This window comes from Lampris incognitus, chromosome 18 (genome assembly GCF_029633865.1).
Source record: "Lampris incognitus isolate fLamInc1 chromosome 18, fLamInc1.hap2, whole genome shotgun sequence".
In the NCBI taxonomy this organism is placed as follows: Eukaryota; Metazoa; Chordata; class Actinopteri; order Lampriformes; family Lampridae; genus Lampris; species Lampris incognitus.
The window spans coordinates 2,236,955-2,259,382 of NC_079228.1; the positions used below are offsets into that span (position 1 = coordinate 2,236,955).

General features: G+C 37.5%; 1 protein-coding gene across 1 annotated transcript in view; it reads left to right on the forward strand.

Moving 5' to 3' along the window:
* Positions 1-7,847: 7,847 nt before the first annotated feature.
* Positions 7,848-22,428, forward strand: part of s100v2 (S100 calcium binding protein V2) — a 46,208-nt gene continuing 31,627 nt past the window's right edge. The window contains exon 1 of the mRNA XM_056298193.1: positions 7,848-8,001. Coding sequence (XP_056154168.1) covers positions 7,993-8,001 — 9 coding nt within the window. The 5' untranslated portion in view covers positions 7,848-7,992. The remainder of the gene's footprint in view (positions 8,002-22,428) is intronic.

Here is a 22,428-nt window from a genome sequence, read left to right on the forward strand (position 1 = left end):
CCAGAAGTCTTCCAAAGGGAGCTCATGCAGGCGCTTGAGGGCTTATCTGGAGTACACATCATAGTGGATGATGTGTTGATCACAGCTGAAGGGGCGACACAGGAGGAGGCAAACCAGGACCACAACGAGAAGCTCAGACGCTTCCTGACCAAGTGCAGAGAGCGAAACATCAAACTGAACACAGACAAATTCAAGCTACGACGACCAGAAGTACCCTACATTGGACACCTGCTGACGACTGAGGGACTGCGATTGACCCGAGAAAAGTATGTGCAGTCAGGGAGATGCCGAGGCCAACAGATGTAAAGGGGGTACACAGACTGGTGGGTATGGTAAACTACCTGTCAAAATTCTATGATCACCTGTCAGATGACTGTGAGATTTTGAGACAACTCACACACAAAGAGAACATGTGGGAATGGAAAGATGTACAGGAGGAAGCGTTTCAGAGGCTGAAAGACAAAATAGCCAATGCACCGATTCTGAAATACTACAACCAGGATGACGAGTTGACGCTACAGTGTGATGCATCAGAAACAGGACTGGGAGCAGCCCTGACACAGAGAGGTAAACCAGTAGCATACGGTAGTAGGGCACTCACACCTACTGAGAGGGGATATGCCCAAATCGAGAAAGAATGCTTGGCGATAGTGTTTGGGATGAAAAAGTTTCACCAATATACCTATGGCAGACCGGTGACTGTACAGAGCGACCATAAGCTGCTGGAGAATATTCACCGTAAGCCACTTCTCAGTGCACCAAAGAGACTGCAGCGGATGCTACTGAGGCTGCAAAAGTATGACATCAGAGTGATCTACGTACCAGGCTGAGAAATGTTGCTGGCATATATGCTGAGTAGGGCATACTTACCAGACAGCACAAAGGGAGAAATTGAGACAGAGTTAGAGACTGTGAACATGGTTAACTACCTTCCCATCTCTACAGGGAGACTGAGCTCAATTAGATCTGCTACGAAAGAGGACACAAAGTTACAGAGGGTGACAAACGTGATTCTGACAGGATGGCCACAGAACAAAACTGACATCCCAGCATACATCCAGCACTACCACTCATTCCAGGATGAACTGAGTTTTCAGGATGGCATAGTATTTAGGGGAGAGTGAGCAGTGATACCCGATGCACTCATCGTATCCACTCCTCACATCTTGGAGTAGAAGGATGTCTCAGGAGAGTGAGGGAAAGTGTATACTGGCAAGGAATTAATGAGCACATAGAGACTTTCATCTCCAAATGTGACATATGCAGGTCAGTAGACCCTAAGCAACAAAGAGAGACACTACACCCTCATGTTATGGCATACAGACCTTGGGCCAAGTTAGGGACAGACCTGTTTTCCTTTAATAACAAAGACTACTTGATAACTGTAGACTACTAGTCCAATTTTTGGGAGATAGATTATCTACCAGACACTAAGAGTAGCACAGTGATCAGAAAGCTAAAGGCCCACTTTGCACGACAGTGGGCCACAGATCGTATGAGATGGAGCTGGAGTCAGGAGGTGTTCTGAGAAGGAATCGTCGTCATCTCAGGCGCAACCACTGCACATCTGCCATGTCTACACAGAGAAGGACTGAGAGACACACGCCAAGAGTGGAAGAGGTAGATTGGAGTCAAGCAGGGGACCAACACACTAACACTACAAGGTCGGGTCGTCAGATTATCAGACCTTGCTACCTGAAAGACTTTACCCAGTGATAAGAATATGGGTTTTGGACTCTTGCAAAGACAAGAGTGTAAGGTTTGGTTGAAAAAAAAACAAAAAGAAAAGAAGGAAAGAGATTTGGAAGTGGAATGTTTAAACAGTTTGTTTCTCAAAATATTTGATTATGGATATTTGAATTGATATTGTTGTTAATAATTATTATAAGAATACAAAGTATGACGTTAGAGTATAAATTTAGTTATCTACGAGTGTACATGTTGATTGATTTATTCACTGATCTGTTGATAACATAATTCTTATGTTTATTGATAATATGGACCACTTACTGTAAATGATATGTTGACTAAGAGATGTAACACTAGGATTGTTATTCCTAGTTTGTGGTTCTGGGGAGCAATTAGAGTGTGACACAGACCCCGAGTGATGTTGGCTAGAGATGAAAGTAACGGAACTGTATGACTGAAGGATTTATGTTAATAAAGTATTAAGTAAGCTAGTAAAGCTTTAACCGTCCATTCTGTAGGGTTAAGTAAAGAATGGAACAGAATGAAACAGCCCCAACCAATCATCGTCGTAGCTCACCCTGTTAACCCGGAAACACCTTATTAAAGCGACCAGAATCGATTATGGGGAATTATTTCCATAAAGTTCGCTATATACGTCCCCCCAAAATTCACCATAAGTCAATGTGGAGGGGGGCAGATGGGACGGCTGCAGCGGCTTCGCTGAACAGGTGCAGAGGCTGGGTTGCCCACAGAGGGGGCCTGAGGGACCCTGCGGCGGCATGGGAGTCCGGGCGGAGGAACCTTAGGGGCCTTCTTGGGGGGTGGGGGCAGTGTAGGAGGGCGCCCCCGCCGTGGGGGCTGGTCAAGACCAACAGGTCAGTCCAAGTCCAGGTGAGCGTGTTTGAGGCGATCCAATGAAATGCGTTCTGGCTTGTTGCCAACTTCCACGACATAGTGCTTTTTCCCGGTCTCCAGGACACGGAATGGCCCATTGCAGGGAGGCTGCAGGGGTCCAGGGGGGGAGTCATGGCAGATGAAAACGTATTCCGCTGACTGCAGACTTGCGGGGATGTGAGACTGTGGGAGACCGTGTTGCGAAGTGGGGACCGGTGCGAAAGCTCTGGCCTTATCCAGGAGTGTGGTTTGTTGATGGGCTGCAGACCAGGGGACCGTGGTGTTGGGGACGAAATCCCCTGGGACCACAGTGGCTGTCTGTAAACCAGTTCAGCAGACAAGGACTGGAGGTCCTCCTTAGGGGCGGTCCTGAGGCCCAGCATGACCCACGGGAGCCTGTCGACCCAGCTGCCATCCTTGAGGTTGGCCCAAAGAGCGGCCTTTATAGAGCGATGAAACCGCTTGCACAACCCATTGGCCTGCAGGTGGTACACGGTGGTGTGGTGGAGCTTCACCCCTATGCTCTCTGCAACTGCGTTCCAGAGCTCAGACGCAAAATGTGAGCCCCGGTCCGAGGAGAGATCAGATGGGGTGCCGAACTGGGCGACTCAGGTCCCGATGAACGTCCGGGGTATGTTGGTGGACGTCGTCGATGGCAGTGGGACGACTTCTGGCCATCGGGTGGTCCTGTCCACCACGGTGAGGAGGTAAGTAAAACTGTGGGTGGGGGGCAGGGGCCCCACTAGGTCCACATTTATGTGTTCGAACCTCCTTTCAGGCACTGGGATCTTTGCCAGGGGGGCTCTGGTGTGGCGGTGCACTTTAGAACGCTGACAATCCACGCAGGTGCCAGCCCAGTCTCTCAGCCCGTGTCAGATGAACTTGGCCGCAACTATCCTTTGAGACGGCTTTTTGCCAGGGTGGGAGAGGCCATGGACAGCGTCGATAACACGCCGCCTCCAGCTAGTGGGAATGACAGGCCGGGGCCGGCCCGTGGAGATGTCGCACAAGAGCATGGTGCCAGCGTCCTCGAAAGACACGTCCTTTAACTGCAGCCCTGTGACAGCCGTCCTGAAAGCCTGCACATTCGGGTCAGCGGCCTGGTCAGCTGCCTGGTCAGCTGCCATGCGGGCATAGTTAAGACCCAAGTGGACTGCCCTCACAATGGCCCGGGAGAGGCAGTCGGCGACGAGGTTGGTTTTGCCAGCAACATGCTGTATGTCCACGGTGAACTCCGAGATGTAGGAGAGCTGTCGTTGCTGGTGGGCAGACCATGGCGAACGTCAGTGGTTTGTGATCCACAAACGCCATAAATTGGCGAACCTCCAGCAGGGAACGGAAGTTTTGAACGGCGAGGTAGATCGCGAGGAGCTCCCCATCGAAGGTGCTATAGTTCTGTTTGCTGGGGCTTACCTGTCGGCTGAAGAAAGTGAGCGGCTGCCAAGCGCCGTTCACCCACTGCTCGTGCACCATCCTGACTGCGTAGCCAGAAACGTCTGTAGTAATGGCGATCAGAGCCTTGGGTGACGGGTGCGCCAGCATTGTTGCATCAGTCAGAGCAGTCTTAGTGTCCACAAACACCTTGTCCCTCTCCGCAGACCAGTCCACAGTGTGTTTGGTGGCCTTGCCTTTCAGGGCCTCATACAGGGGTCGCATGAGTTGAGCCGCTCGGGCGATAAAGCGGTGGTAAAAGTTCCACATGCTGAGGAACTCCTGTAGGGACTTGACTGTGAGCGGTCGCGGGAAGTTCACGACAGCACCCACCTTTGACAGGAGGGGTACCGCCCCGTCTTTGGTGACTCGGTGTCCAAGGAAGTCGATGGTTGACAGCCCAAACTGGTACTTGGCTGGATTGATGATCAGCCCGTGCTGGCTGAGCCACTCGAAAAGAGTCCGGAGGTGGGACAGGTGTTCCGCTTTGGAGGTGCCGGCGACGAGGATGCTACGGTCCCGTAGCACCGAATCCATGAGGCACTGGAATATCTGCGCGACGTTTTTGAGGCCAAACGGCATGCGCAGGAACTCAAACAGTCCAAATGGGGTGATCACCACCTTTTTGGGGACATCCAGCAGGTGGACGGGCACCTGATGATATCCACGGACAACGTCCACTTTGGAAAATATTCCTTTTCCAGCTAGGTGGGCGAAAAATCCTGGATGTGTGGGACTGGGTAGCGGTCCGTATTTGTAGTATTGTTGAGTGGGCGGTAATCATCGCACGGGCGCCACCCGCCGCCAGGATTCGGGACTATGTGGAGGGGTGAAGCCCACGGGCTGTTGGAGCGGCGAATGATGCTGAGGCGCTCCATATTCTCGAATTCTTCCCTAGCGGCGGTGAGCTTCGCCGGATCGAGGTGCCTAGCCTGAGCATAGACTGGTGGGCCAGTGGTGGCCATGCTCCACTCCATGCTTGGCAATGGAAGACGAGAAGGTGGACTTTGTGAGGACCAGGAACTCAGTGAGAAGCCGGAGAAAATCGTCTGCGGCGGAGAGCATGCTAAACAGTCTGAAGGAGTCCACTCCACTGAGAGTACACCCATACGAGCAGAACGTGACACCGTCGATCAAGCGGCGGTTTATGACACCCACCAGCAACCCATAGACGCATAGGAAATCTGCGCCGAGGAGGGGGACGGCCGCTTTTGCCGTGACAAAGTCCCAACCGTGACAAAGTCCCTGTCCTCCAAAGCACAGCTTCATGTACCTAGTACCATAAGTGCGGATGGGGCTGCCGTTTGCGGCTTCCATGGGGGGGGGGGGGCATATCCGCAGGACAGGATGTCTATTCTCGATGGGGGCAGGACGTTCCTCTGCGCGCATGTGTCGCGCAGGAACCGCCGTCCAGAGATGGTATCTTGGATGAAGAGCAGCCTGCGAGTTCGGCCGACGCACATGCCCACTACTGAGCGCCGGCCCCGATGTTTCCCGCGGCGCTGAAACTGCACGGAGATCGGCACCGCTTGGCCTTGGGTCCAAACTTTGCGTGGTAAAAACACTGGCCGTGGTCCTGCCGCCGTTGAGGAGCTGGTGCTGCGGCGGCGACTGTTGTGTCTCCAGGCAGTGGGGAAAATGTTTGGGCGGGAAAAAACGCGGCGGCGCAGTGCTGTCGACCAGCCAGGAAAAACTTATCAGCCTCGGCCACAGCACGACAGTCAGTGACGGCGGTGTTGGCTAAAGCAGCCCGTACCTGAGAAGGCAGCTGTCGCAGAAACAGTTGGATTAAGAGGAAGTTCAAAAGCTTTCAACAGGTGAGCCTTGAGTGTCTGGTATTTATCCTGCTGCGGAGGATTGTTGAGGAGGCTCACCACTCTCTTTGCTGTTGAACTGCCGAGTTTTCCCGCACTTCTGTCTGGGCTAACCAAGCCGAGGCGGACGACTCCCAGAACTCCAGCAGCTTGAGAGAAACCGCATTAGTCGTCACGTTCATGAAGAGTTGTCTCTGGAAACGTCCAGCAGACAAACGTCGGGGTCACCAGTCTGGAAATTGCAAGAAAGAAGAGACGGACAATTTCTCTCACTGACTACACGAACGCGCGTGACTTTTATTTCTCTCTTCAAACCCAACTGCCCGAGCAACATGGCGCTGCTCCAACCAATCATCGTCGTAGCTCACCCTGTTAACCCGGAAAGACTTTCGTAGACCAGACGATTATGGGGAATTGTGTCCATAGAGTCCGCTACGCTGTACACTGCGGGCTGTAATCTAAATCCCGGGTTTTCAAAGTGGGGGCCGCCAGGAGGCGCTAGGGGGTCCGGGAGAAGAAAATGAAAAATGCAGTTGAAAAAACTAATAATAAAAATAAAATTAAATATATCAAACAGTAATAAGAATCATAAGAAAAAATACTAAAATAAAGAACTTTTGATGAAAATTGTAAAGCACAAATGACAATGAATGTTTGGTTACTAAAAGAAAGAATATTGAATATAATACAACTGAGAAATTATTTGAAATGTAAATTAAATTAATATTGCAATCAAAAAAATAAGGAAATATTAAGAAGCTGTATGTTTGATTTTTTTTTTATTTTTGCCAGTGTAACTTAAAAAAATGTTTAAGCCATGTCGCAATGGGAGGGCCCCAGCCAGAGGCTACGGCTATTAAGGGTCCTTGGCATGGAAAAGTTTAGGAACCCCTGGTCTAAATGACTGCCAAGATTAATTTGTAATGTGAACATTATTTCTCAATCACGTGAAAGCCGAACAGCAAAAGAATAAAGGACAGCCTAATTCCAGAATATAGGTTAGTCTTGGAAGTTGGGACACAATAAAACAAGGCACTCAACACGCTGTTAGATGATACGCAAGGTGTTGGTGTGGTTTGGGCATCTGCTAATAGCTAATTTATGATGATGAGACGAGGTGGGGAACGTTGAGAAATGCTGCAGACCCAGAACTGTAACAATGCTCTTTATCCTCCCATGACTCCGTACAGATCGGGTGTGGTAACTATTTCTTTCCAAGAAGACAAGCTGCGAGGACACGAGAGAAAGACGGGACAGAGGGGTAGGGGTAGAGGGAAGCCCAACGTTTCGACACACCCTTCTCCCTGGGGAGACCAGCCACTATCTATGCTAGCATGCAGAGCAAAGTTGTGTTGCAGGTCGTCTGACTCGCCCTGAACGCCTCACAAATGAGAACATGAACTGCACCACGTCACTGTAGTAGACAAGTCTTCAGGGAAAGGACTGTCAGCTTTTCACACAGGGTAGGCTAATGTAACCTACCGGTTACACTAATAGTTCTTCTTGTACCTGTGGGGCAAGTCTTACTAACCTGCCTTCTCTCTGATGACCAAGTCATTTTCTGAATACAAGAATGTGGTAATACCTGATTTCTCGCCAATATCATTTTACAAAAGGCAAACACACAAACCAGAACACACTTGCGTTCACGTTACATGTACAGGCTCTTGTTGGGTGATTAGAGGATGTCTACTACCAGAACCTTTAACACAGCATGGCAAAGTATGGGAAACTTGTCGAAACGTGTAGACGGTTATTGCGTAAGCCAAACAAGTTGGAACTCCACTAAAGGTTTCCAGATGTGGAACGAGCTGGTTTTGTGCCGCAGTTGCTTTTACAATATCCATACAAACATCTGTACCAATAACTGTATGAAGCTCATTTACACGCGTCTAAAGCCCGGAGTTGGAGTTGAGCACGGGGCGGCATGACGCACGGCGCGCATTGCGAACTTTACAGTGTGGATTCCGTAGGAAAACAGCCCATTTCTCTTCCTGACACACACGGAAGATGGAATCCAGTTTTTTTTCTTTTTTTCCGGGGGGGAGGATTCAGGAATCTTGCCAACTTGTGACAGAAGCACAGATACACTCAGAGAGAAAAGTAACTATCACCCAGAGTCCGGAAGATAAAATAACCACACTTTAGCAACGAAAGGTCCGAAATGGCGCAGGTAAGCTTTTCTTTTGACCAACCTTTACATTTGATCGTCACTTTTTCTTGGCGGTAGAAACGCCAGCTGTCGAACTTTACTGTGAGATTTTGCGCAAAGATGACGATACATTTTATGAAGTCGTAGATCTAATCTTCTGTCAACTCTCATCATCCATTTAAAACATGGTGGCCTGCTGGCGCAAGTTTGACGATTTAGCGACATTTTTCCACCAAGTCGCTCAAACTGGTGTTTGATCAAGAGACACAGCGCAAGAATGTTAATCTAGGTCATATGCAAAGCTGCTCAGAAGAGGCTGTCCTTGCGCCTTCCAGATCTGCAGCACTTCATGGCGAGGCATCGGCTGGCATTCCGCATTTGTCATTCCTAGACATACTGGAGTTTGTAGCTCCTGTCACAGGTCTCAAGTTGTCATAAAAAAGAGAAAAATGTGAAGCTGAATCCACTTCCCGACTGAAACGAGCTGCGTTTGTATTACGCGCCTGGTTTTACCGTCAAACTGCATTCTGAGCTGGAGTTTTCGAGGAGATCTTAGCTTAAATAATTTAACTGTCCTGTGGTTTACTGTCCTGTTTACAGTCCCGTTGTTTACTGCCCTGTTGTTTACCGACATGTTGTTTACTGCCCTGTTGTTTACCGACCTGTTGTTTACCGACCTGTTGTTTAGCGCATTATCTGACGTGGTCAAACAAACCAGTGGATGTGTATTAGTAATAGCCACAGTCCTGCATGCAGGACCTGGTATGCCTGACAGCATTGTGACTGGGCCTAGTGATGGCTGATGAGAAACTGGCTCTAAGCTGGGAACAGACCCTTCAGCTTGCATTCACTTTGTTAATTTGTGTGTTTTGTGTGCATATGATACAAAGGACAGCTGTGTGCTATCACCTGTCTTCGTCCACTGCTCAGTGTTCTGGCCACATCCCTGTAGGTAAACAATATGAACTATATGAGCAATATGAACCATATGAACAATATGAGCAATATGAACCATAGGAGCAATATGAGCAATATGAGCAATATGAACAATGAGCAATATGAACCATATGAATAATATGAGCAATATGAACCATATGAACAGTATGAGCAATATGAACCATATGAACAATATGAACCATATGAACAATATGAGCAATATGAACCATATGAACCATAGGAGCAATATGAGCAATATGAACAATGAGCAATATGAACCATATGAATAATATGAGCGATATGAACCATATGAATAATATGAGCAATAGGAACCATATGAACAATATGAGCAATATGAACAATATGAACATTATGAATAATATGAGCAATATGAACCATATGAATAATATGAGCAATAGGAACCATATGAACAATATGAGCAATATGAACAATGACCAATATAAACCATATGAATAATACGAGCAATAGGAACCATATGAACAATATGAGCAATATGAACAATATGAACATTATGAACAATATGAGCAATATGAACCATATGAACAATGAGCAATAAGAACCATATGAATAATATAGGCAATATGAACCATATGAATAATATGAGCAATATGAACCACATGAACCATATGATCAATATGAACAATATGAGCAATATGAACCATTTGAACAATATGAGCAATATGAACCATATTAACCATATGAACCATATGAGCAATATGAACAATATGAGCAATATGAGCAATATGAACCATATTAAAATTATGAGCAATATGAAACATATAAACCATAAGAGCAATATGAGCAATGAGCAATATGAACCATATGAATAATATGAGCAATATGAACAAAATGAGCAATGTGAGCAATATGAACCATATTAACAATATGAGCAATATGAAACATATAAACCATAAGAGCAATATGAGCAATGAGCAATATGAACCATATGAATAAAAGACCAATATGAACAATATGAACCATATGAACCATATGAGCAATATGAACAGTATGAACAATATGAGCAATATGTACCATATGAGCGATACGAGCAATATCAATCATATGAACAATATTAGTAATATGAGCCATATCAGTAATATGAGCAATAAGGACTATATGAACAATATGAACTATATGACAATATGAACAATGTGAGCAACATGAACTATATGAACAATATGATAATATGAGCAAAATGAACAATATGACAATATGAACAACTTGAACTATATGAACAATATGAACCATATGAACTATATGAACTATATGAGCAATAGGAACCATTTGAACAATATCAGCAATATGAACAATATGAATAATATGAGCAATATGAACCACATGAACAATATGAGCAATATGAACCATATGAACCATAGGAGCAATATGAGCAATATGAACAATGACCAATATGAACCATATGAATAATATGACAATATGAACAACTTGAACTATATGAACAATATGAACCATATGAACTATATGAGCAATAGGAACCATTTGAACAATATGAGCAATATGAACAATATGAACAATATGATTAATATGAGCAATATGAACAATGAGCAATATGAACCATATGAATAATATAAGCAATATGAACCATATGAATAATATGAGCAATATGAACAAAATGAGCAATGTGAGCAATATGAACCATATTAACAATATGAGCAATATGAAACATATAAACCATAAGAGCAATATGAGCAATGAGCAATATGAACCATATGAATAATATGACCAATATGAACAATATGAACCATATGAACCATATGAGCAATATGAACAGTATGAACAATATGAGCAATATGTACCATATGAGCGATATGAGCAATATCAATAATATGAACAATATTAGTAATATGAGCCATATCAGTAATATGAGCAATAAGGACTATATGAACAATATAAACTATATGACAATATGAACAATGTGAGCAATATGAACTATATGAACAATATGATAATATGAGCAATATGAACAATATGACAATATGAACAACTTGAACTATATGAACAATATGAACCATATGAACTATATGAACTATATGAGCAATAGGAACCATTTGAACAATATCAGCAATATGAACAATATGAATAATATGAGCAATATGAACCACATGAACAATATGAGCAATATGAACCATATGAACCATAGGAGCAATATGAGCAATATGAACAATGACCAATATGAACCATATGAATAATATGAGCAATATGAACCACATGAACAATATGAGCAATATGAACCATATGAACCATAGGAGCAATATGAGCAATATGAAAGAATGAGCAATATGAACCATATGAATAATATGACAATATGAACAACTTGAACTATATGAACAATATGAACCATATGAACTATATGAGCAATAGGAACCATTTGAACAATATGAGCAATATGAACAATATGAACATTATGAGCAATATGAGCAATATGAGCAATATGAGCAATATGAACAATATGAGCAATATGAGCAATATGAACAATGAGCAATATGAACCATATGAATAATATGAGCAATATGAACCACATGAACAATATGAGCAATATGAAACATATGAACCATATGGGCAATATGAACCATATGAACAACATGAGCAATATGAAACATATGAACCATATGAATAATATGAGCAATAGGAACCATTTGAACAATATGAGCAATATGAACAATATGAGCAATATGAGCAATATGAACAATGAGCAATATGAACCATATGAATAATATAAGCAATATGAACCATATGAATAATATGACCAATATGAACAATATGAACCATATGAACCATATGAGCAATATGAACAGTATGAACAATATGAGCAATATGTACCATATGAGCGATATGAGCAATATCAATCATATGAACAATATTAGTAATATGAGCCATATCAGTAATATGAGCAATAAGGACTATATGAACAATATGAACTATATGACAATATGAACAATGTGAGCAATATGAACTATATGAACAATATGATAATATGAGCAATATGAACAATATGACAATATGAACAACTTGAACTATATGAACAATATGAACCATATGAACTATATGAACTATATGAGCAATAGGAACCATTTGAACAATATCGGCAATATGAACAATATGAACAATATGAGCAATATGAACCACATGAACAATATGAGCAATATGAAACATATGAACCATATGAATAATATGAGCAATAGGAACCATTTGAACAATATGAGCAATATGAACAATATGAGCAATATGAGCAATATGAACAATGAGCAATATGAACCATATGAATAATATAAGCAATATGAACCATATGAATAATATGAGCATAATGAACAAAATGAGCAATGTGAGCAATATGAAAGAATGAGCAATATGAACCATATGAATAATATGACAATATGAACAACTTGAACTATATGAACAATATGAACCATATGAGCTATATGAGCAATAGGAACCATTTGAACAATATGAGCAATATGAACAATATGAACATTATGAGCAATATGAGCAATATGAGCAATATGAGCAATATGAACAATATGAGCAATATGAGCAATATCAACAATGAGCAATATGAACCATATGAATAATATGAGCAATATGAACCACATGAACAATATGAGCAATATGAAACATATGAACCATATGGGCAATATGAACCATATGAACAACATGAGCAATATTAAACATATGAACCATATGAATAATATGAGCAATATGAACCATATGAACCATAGGAGCAATATGAACCATATCAACAATGAGCAATATGAAACATATCAACAATATGAGCATTATGAACCATATGAACAATATGAACCATATGAACAATATGAGCAATATGAACCATATGAACCATAGGAGCAATATGAGCAATATGAACAATGAGCAATATGAACCATATGAAAAATATGAGCAATAGGAACCATATGAACAATATGAGCAATATGAACAATATGAACATTATGAACAATATGAGCAATATGAGCAATATGAACAATGAGCAATAAGAACCATATGAATAATATGAGCAATATGAACCATATGAATAATATGAGCAATATGAACCACATGAACAATATGAGCAATATGAACCTTATGAGCAATATGAACCATTTGAACAATATGAGCAATATGAACCATATGAATCATATGAATAATATGACAATATGAACAACTTGAACTATATGAACAATATGAACCATATGAACTATATGAGCAATAGGAACCATTTGAACAATATGAGCAATATGAACAATATGAACAATATGAGCAATATGAGCAATATGAACAATGAGCAATATGAACCATATGAATAATATAAGCAATATGAACCATATGAATAATATGAGCAATATGAACCACATGAACAATATGAGCAATATGAACCATATGAACCATAGGAGCAATATGAGCAATATGAACAATGAGCAATATGAACCATATGAATAATATGAACAATATGAGCAATATGAGCAATATGAGCAATATGAACAATATGAGCAATATGAACAATGAGCAATATGAACCATATGAATAATATGAGCAATATGAACCACATGAACAATATGAGCATTATGAAACATATGAACCATATGGGCAATATGAACCATATGAACAACATGAGCAATATGAAACATATGAACCATATGAATAATATGAGCAATATGAACCATAGGAGCAATATGAACCATATCAACAATGAGCAATATGAAACATATGAACAATATGAGCATTATGAACCATATGAACAATATGAACCATATGAACAATATGAGCAATATGAACCATATGAACCATAGGAGCAATATGAGCAATATGAACAATGAGCAATATGAACCATATGAATAATATGAGCAATAGGAACCATATGAACAATATGAGCAATATGAACAATATGAACATTACGAACAATATGAGCAATATGAGCAATATGAACAACGAGCAATAAGAACCATATGAATAATATGAGCAATATGAACCATATGAATAATATGAGCAATATGAACCACATGAACAATATGAGCAATATGAACCATATGAGCAATATGAACCATTTGAACAATATGAGCAATATGAACCATATGAATCATATGAACCATATGAGCAATATGAACAATATGAGCAATATGAGCAATATGAACCATATTAACAATATGAGCAATATGAAACATATAAACCATAAGAGCAATATAAGCAATGAGCAATATGAACCATATGAATAATATGAGCAATATGAACAATATGAGCAGTGTGAGCGATATGAACCATATTAACAATATGAGCAATATGAAACATATAAACCATAAGAGCAATATGAGCAATGAGCAATATGAACCATATGAATAATATGAACAATATGAACAATATGAACCATATGAACCATATGAGCAATATGAACAATATGAGCAATATGAACCATATGAACAATATGAGCAATATGAACAGTATGAACAATATGTACCATATAAGCAATATGAGCAATATCAATCATATGAACAATATAAGTAATATGAAACATATCAGCAATATGAGCAATAAGGACTATATGAGCAATATGAACTATATGACAATATGAACAATATGAGCAATATGAACTATATGAACAATATGATGATATGAGCAATATGAACAATATGACAATATGAACAACTTGAACTATATGAACAATATGAACCATATGAACTATATGAACTATATGAGCAATAGGAACCATTTGAACAATATCAGCAATATGAACAATATGAACAATATGAGCAATATGAACCATATGAATAATATAAGCAATATGAACCATATGAATAATATGAGCAAAATGAACCACATGAACAATATGAGCAATATGAAACATATTAACCATATGAACAATATGAACCATATGAACCATATGAACCATAGGAGCAATATGAACAATGAGCAATATGAACCATATGAATAATATGAGCAATATGAATCATATGAACAATATGAGCAATATGAACCATATGAACAACATGAGCAATATGAGCAATATGAACAATGAGCAATATGAACCATATGAATAATATGAGCAATATGAATCATATGAACAATATGAGCAATATGAACCATATGAACAACATGAGCAATATGAGCAATATGAACAATGAGCAATATGAACCATATGAATAATATGAGCAATATGAACCACATGAACAATATGAGCAATATGAAACATATGAACCATATGGGCAATATGAACCATATGAACAACATGAGCAATATGAAACATATGAACCATATGAATAATATGAGCAATATGAACCATAGGAGCAATATGAACCATATCAACAATGAGCAATATGAAACATATGAACAATATGAGCATTATGAACCATATGAACAATATGAACCATATGAACAATATGAGCAATGTGAACCATATGAACCATAGGAGCAATATGAGCAATATGAACAATGAGCAATATGAACCATATGAATAATATGAGCAATAGGAACCATATGAACAATATGAGCAATATGAACATTATGAACAATATGAGCAATATGAGCAATATGAGCATTATGAACAACGAGCAATAAGAACCATATGAATAATATGAGCAATATGAACCATATGAATAATATGAGCAATATGAACCACATGAATAATATGAGCAATATGAACCATATGAGCAATATGAACCATTTGAACAATATGAGCAATATGAACAACGAGCAATAAGAACCATATGAATAATATGAGCAATATGAACCATATGAATAATATGAGCAATATGAGCAATATGAGCAATACGAGCAATATGAACAATATGAGCAATATGAACAATGAGCAATATGAACCATATGAATAATATGAGCAATATGAACCACATGAACAATATGAGCAATATGAAACATATGAACCATATGGGCAATAGGAACCATATGAACAACATGAGCAATATGAAACATATGAACCATATGAATAATATGAGCAATATGAACCGTAGGAGCAATATGAACCATATCAACAATGAGCAATATGAAACATATGAACGATATGAGCATTATGAACCATATGAACAATATGAACCATATGAACAATATGAGCAATATGAACCATATGAACCATAGGAGCAATATGAGCAATATGAACAAAGAGCAATATGAACCATATGAATAATATGAGCAATAGGAACCATATGAATAATATGAGCAATAGGAACCATATGAACAATATGAGCAATATGAACAATATGAACATTATGAACAATATGAGCAATATGAGCAATATGAACAACGAGCAATAAGAACCATATGAATAATATGAGCAACATGAACCATATGAATAATATGAGCAATATGAACCACATGAACAATATGAGCAATATGAACCATATGAGCAATATGAACCATTTGAACAATATGAGCAATATGAACCATATGAATCATATGAACCATATGAGCAATATGAACAATATGAGCAATATGAGCAATATGAACCATATTAACAATATGAGCAATATGAAACATATAAACCATAAGAGCAATATAAGCAATGAGCAATATGAACCATATGAATAATAGGAGCAATATGAACAATATGAGCAGTGTGAGCGATATGAACCATATTAACAATATGAGCAATATGAAACATATAAACCATAAGAGCAATATGAGCAATGAGCAATATGAACCATATGAATAATATGAACAATATGAACAATATGAACCATATGAACCATATGAGCAATATGAACAATATGAGCAATATGAACCATATGAACAATATGAGCAATATGAACAGTATGAACAATATGTACCATATAAGCAATATGAGCAATATCAATCATATGAACAATATAAGTAATATGAACCATATCAGCAATATGAGCAATAAGGACTATATGAACAATATGAGCAATATGAGCAATATGAACAACGAGCAATAAGAACCATATGAATAATATGAGCAATATGAACCATATGAATAATATGAGCAATATGAACCACATGAACAATATGAGCAATATGAACCATATGAGCAATATGAACCATTTGAACAATATGAGCAATATGAACCATATGAATCATATGAACCATATGAGCAATATGAACAATATGAGCAATATGAGCAATATGAACCATATTAACAATATGAGCAATATGAAACATATAAACCATAAGAGCAATATAAGCAATGAGCAATATGAACCATATGAATAATATGAGCAATATGAACAATATGAGCAGTGTGAGCGATATGAACCATATTAACAATATGAGCAATATGAAACATATAAACCATAAGAGCAATATGAGCAATGAGCAATATGAACCATATGAATAATATGAACAATATGAACAATATGAACCATATGAACCATATGAGCAATATGAACAATATGAGCAATATGAACCATATGAACAATATGAGCAATATGAACAGTATGAACAATATGTACCATATAAGCAATATGAGCAATATCTATCATATGAACAATATAAGTAATATGAACCATATCAGCAATATGAGCAATAAGGACTATATGAACAATATGAACTATATGACAATATGAACAATATGAGCAATATGAACTATATGAACAATATGATGATATGAGCAATATGAACAATATGACAATGAACAACTTGAACTATATGAACAATATGAACCATATGAACTATATGAACTATATGAGCAATAGGAACCATTTGAACAATATCAGCAATATGAACCATATGAATAATATGAGCAAAATGAACCACATGAACAATATGAGCAATATGAAACATATGAACCATATGAACAATATGAACCATATGAACCATATGAACCATAGGAGCAATATGAACAATGAGGTAATATGAACCATATGAATAATATGAGCAATATGAATCATATGAACAATATGAGCAATATGAACCATATGAACAACATGAGCAATATGAGCAATATGAACAATGAGCAATATGAACCATATGAATAATATGAGCAATATGAACCACATGAACAATATGAGCAATATGAAACATATGAACCATATGGGCAATATGAACCATATGAACAACATGAGCAATATGAAACATATGAACCATATGAATAATATGAGCAATATGAACCATAGGAGCAATATGAACCATATCAACAATGAGCAATATGAAACATATGAACAATATGAGCATTATGAACCATATGAACAATATGAACCATATGAACAATATGAGCAATGTGAACCATATGAACCATAGGAGCAATATGAGCAATATGAACAATGAGCAATATGAACCATATGAATAATATGAGCAATAGGAACCATATGAACAATATGAGCAATATGAACCATATGAACAATATGAGCAATATGAACCATATGAACCATAGGAGCAATATGAGCAATATGAACAATGAGCAATATGAACCATATGAATAATATGAGCAATAGGAACCATATGAACAATATGAGCAATATGAACATTATGAACAATATGAGCAATATGAGCAATATGAGCAATATGAACAACGAGCAATAGGAACTATATGAATAATATGAGCAATATGAACCATATGAATAATATGAGCAATATGAACCACATGAACAATATGAGCAATATGAACCATATGAGCAATATGAACCATTTGAACAATATGAGCAATATGAACCATATGAATCATATGAACCATATGAGCAATATGAACAATATGAGCAATATGAGCAATATGAACCATATTAACAATATGAGCAATATGAAACATATAAAACATAAGAGCAATATAAGCAATGAGCAATATGAACCATATGAATAATATGAGCAATATGAACAATATGAGCAGTGTGAGCGATATGAACCATATTAACAATATGAGCAATATGAAACATATAAACCATAAGAGCAATATGAGCAATGAGCAATATGAACCATATGAATAATATGAACAATATGAACAATATGAACCATATGAACCATATGAGCAATATGAACAATATGAGCAATATGAAACATATGAACCATATGGGAAATATGAACCATATGAACAACATGAGCAATATGAAACATATGAACCATATGAATAATATGAGCAATATGAACCATAGGAGCAATATGAACCATATCAACAATGAGCAATATGAAACATGAACAATATGAGCATTATGAACCATATGAACAATATGAACCATATGAACAATATGAGCAATGTGAACCATATGAACCATAGGAGCAATATGAGCAATATGAACAATGAGCAATATGAACCATATGAATAATATGAGCAATAGGAACCATATGAACAATATGAGCAATATGAACATTATGAACAATATGAGCAATATGAGCAATATGAGCAATATGAACAACGAGCAATAAGAACCATATGAATAATATGAGCAATATGAACCATATGAATAATATGAGCAATATGAACCACATGAACAATATGAGCAATATGAACCATATGAATCATATGAACCATATGAGCAATATGAACAATATGAGTAATATGAGCAATATGAACCATATTAACAATATGAGCGATATGAAACATATAAAACATAAGAGCAATATAAGCAATGAGCAATATGAACCATATGAATAATATGAGCAATATGAACAATATGAGCAGTGTGAGCGATATGAACCATATTAACAATATGAGCAATATGAAACATATAAACCATAAGAGCAATATGAGCAATGAGCAATATGAACCATATGAATAAGAGCAATATGAACAATATGAACCATATGAACCATATGAGCAATATGAACAATATGAGCAATATGAACCATATGAACAATATGAGCAATATGAACAGTATGAACAATATGTACCATATAAGCAATATGAGCAATATCAATCATATGAACAATATAAGTAATATGAACCATATCAGCAATATGAGCAATAAGGACTATATGAACAATATGAACTATATGACAATATGAACAATATGAGCAATATGAACTATATGAACAATATGATGATATGAGCAATATGAACAATATGACAATATGAACAACTTGAACTATATGAACAATATGAACCATATGAACTAAATGAACTATATGAGCAATAGGAACCATTTGAACAATATCAGCAATATGAACCATATGAATAATATAAGCAATATGAACCATATGAATAATATGAGCAAAATGAACCACATGAACAATATGAGCAATATGAAACATATGAACCATATGAACCATATGAACCATAGGAGCAATATGAACAATGAGCAATATGAACCATATGAATAATATGAGCAATATGAATCATATGAACAATATGAGCAATATGAACCATATGAACAACATGAGCAATATGAGCAATATGAACAATGAGCAATATGAACCATATGAATAATATGAGCAAAATAAACAATATGAGCAATATGAGCAATATGAGCAATATGAGCAATATGAACAATATGAACAATATGAGCAATATGAGCAATATGAACAATGAGCAATATGAACCATATGAATAATATGAGCAATATGAACCATATGAATAATATGAGCAATATGAACCACATGAACAATATGAGCAATATGAAACATATGAACAACATGAGCAACATGAAACATATGAACCATATGAACAATATGAGCAATATGAGCAATGAGCAATATGAGCCATATGAACCATAGGAGCAATATGAGCAATATGAACAATGAGCAATATGAACCATATGAATAATATGAGCAATATGAGCAATATGAACAATGAGCAATATGAACCATCTGAATAATATGAGCAAAATAAACAATATGAACAATATGAGCAATATGAGCAATATGAACAATATGAACAATATGAGCAATATGAGCAATATGAACAATATGAACATTATGAGCAATATGAGCAATATGAACAATGAGCAATATGAACCATATGAATAATATGAGCAATATGAACCATATGAATAATATGAGCAATATGAACCACATGAACAATATGGGCAAAATGAAACATATGAACCATATGAACAATATGAGCAATATGAGCCATATGAACCATATGAACCATATGAACAATATGAGCAATATGAACCATATGAACAACATGAGCAACATGAAACATATGAACGATATGAACAATATGAGCAATATGAGCCATATGAACCATAGGAGCAATATGAGCAATATGAACAATGTGAGCATTATGAACCATATGAACAATATGAGCAATATGAGCAATATGAACAATGAGCAATATGAACCATATGAATAATATGAGCAATATGAACCATATGCATAATATGAGCAAAATAGACAATATGAACAATATGAGCAATATGAGCAATATGAACAATATGAACAATATGAGCAATATGAACAATATGAACAATATGAACAATATGAGCAATATGAACAATGGGCAATATTAACCATATGAATAATATGAGCAATATGAAACATATGAATAATATGAGCAATATGAACCACATGAACAATATGAAACATATGAACCATATGGGCAATATGAGCAATATGAAACATATGAACCATATGAATAACATGAGCAATATGAACCATATGAACCATAGGAGCAATATGAGCAATATGAACAATGAGCAATATGAACCACATGAACAATATGAGCAATATGAAACATATGAACCATATGGACAATATGAACCATATGAACAATATGAGCAATATGAGCCATATGAACCATAGGAGCAATATGAGCAATATGAACAATGAGCAATATGAACCATATGAATAATATCAGTAAAATGAACCATATGAACGACATGAGCAATATGAACAATATGAGCAATATGAACCATACGAACAATATGAGCAATATGAACCATATGAACCATATGAGCAATATGAACAATATGAGCAATATGAGCAATATGAACCATATGAACAATATGAATAATATGAGCAATATGAACCATATGAACAATATGAGCAATATGAACAATATGAACAATATGTACCATATGAGCAATATGAGCTATATCGATCATATGAACAATATTAGTAATATGAACCATATCAACAATATGAGCATTAAGGACTATATGAACAATATGAACTATATGAACCATAAGAACAATATGAGCAATATGAACTATATGAATAATATGACATTATGAGCAATATGAACAATATGACAATATGAACAATTTGAACTATATGAACAATATGAACCATATGAACAATATGAGCAATATGAACCATTTGAGCAATATGAACAATATGAGCAATATGTACTATATGAGCAATATGAGCAATATCAACCATATGAACAATGTGAGCAATGTGAACCATATGAGCAATATGAGCAACATGAGCAATACGAACTATATGAACTATATCACAATATGAACAACATGAACAATATGAACTATATGAACAATATGATTAATATGACAATATGAGCAATATGAAAAATGTGACAATGTGAACCACATGAACAATATTAGCAATATGAAACATATGAACCATATGGGCAATATGAACCATATGAACCATATGAACCATATGAGCATTTTGAACAATATGAGCAAT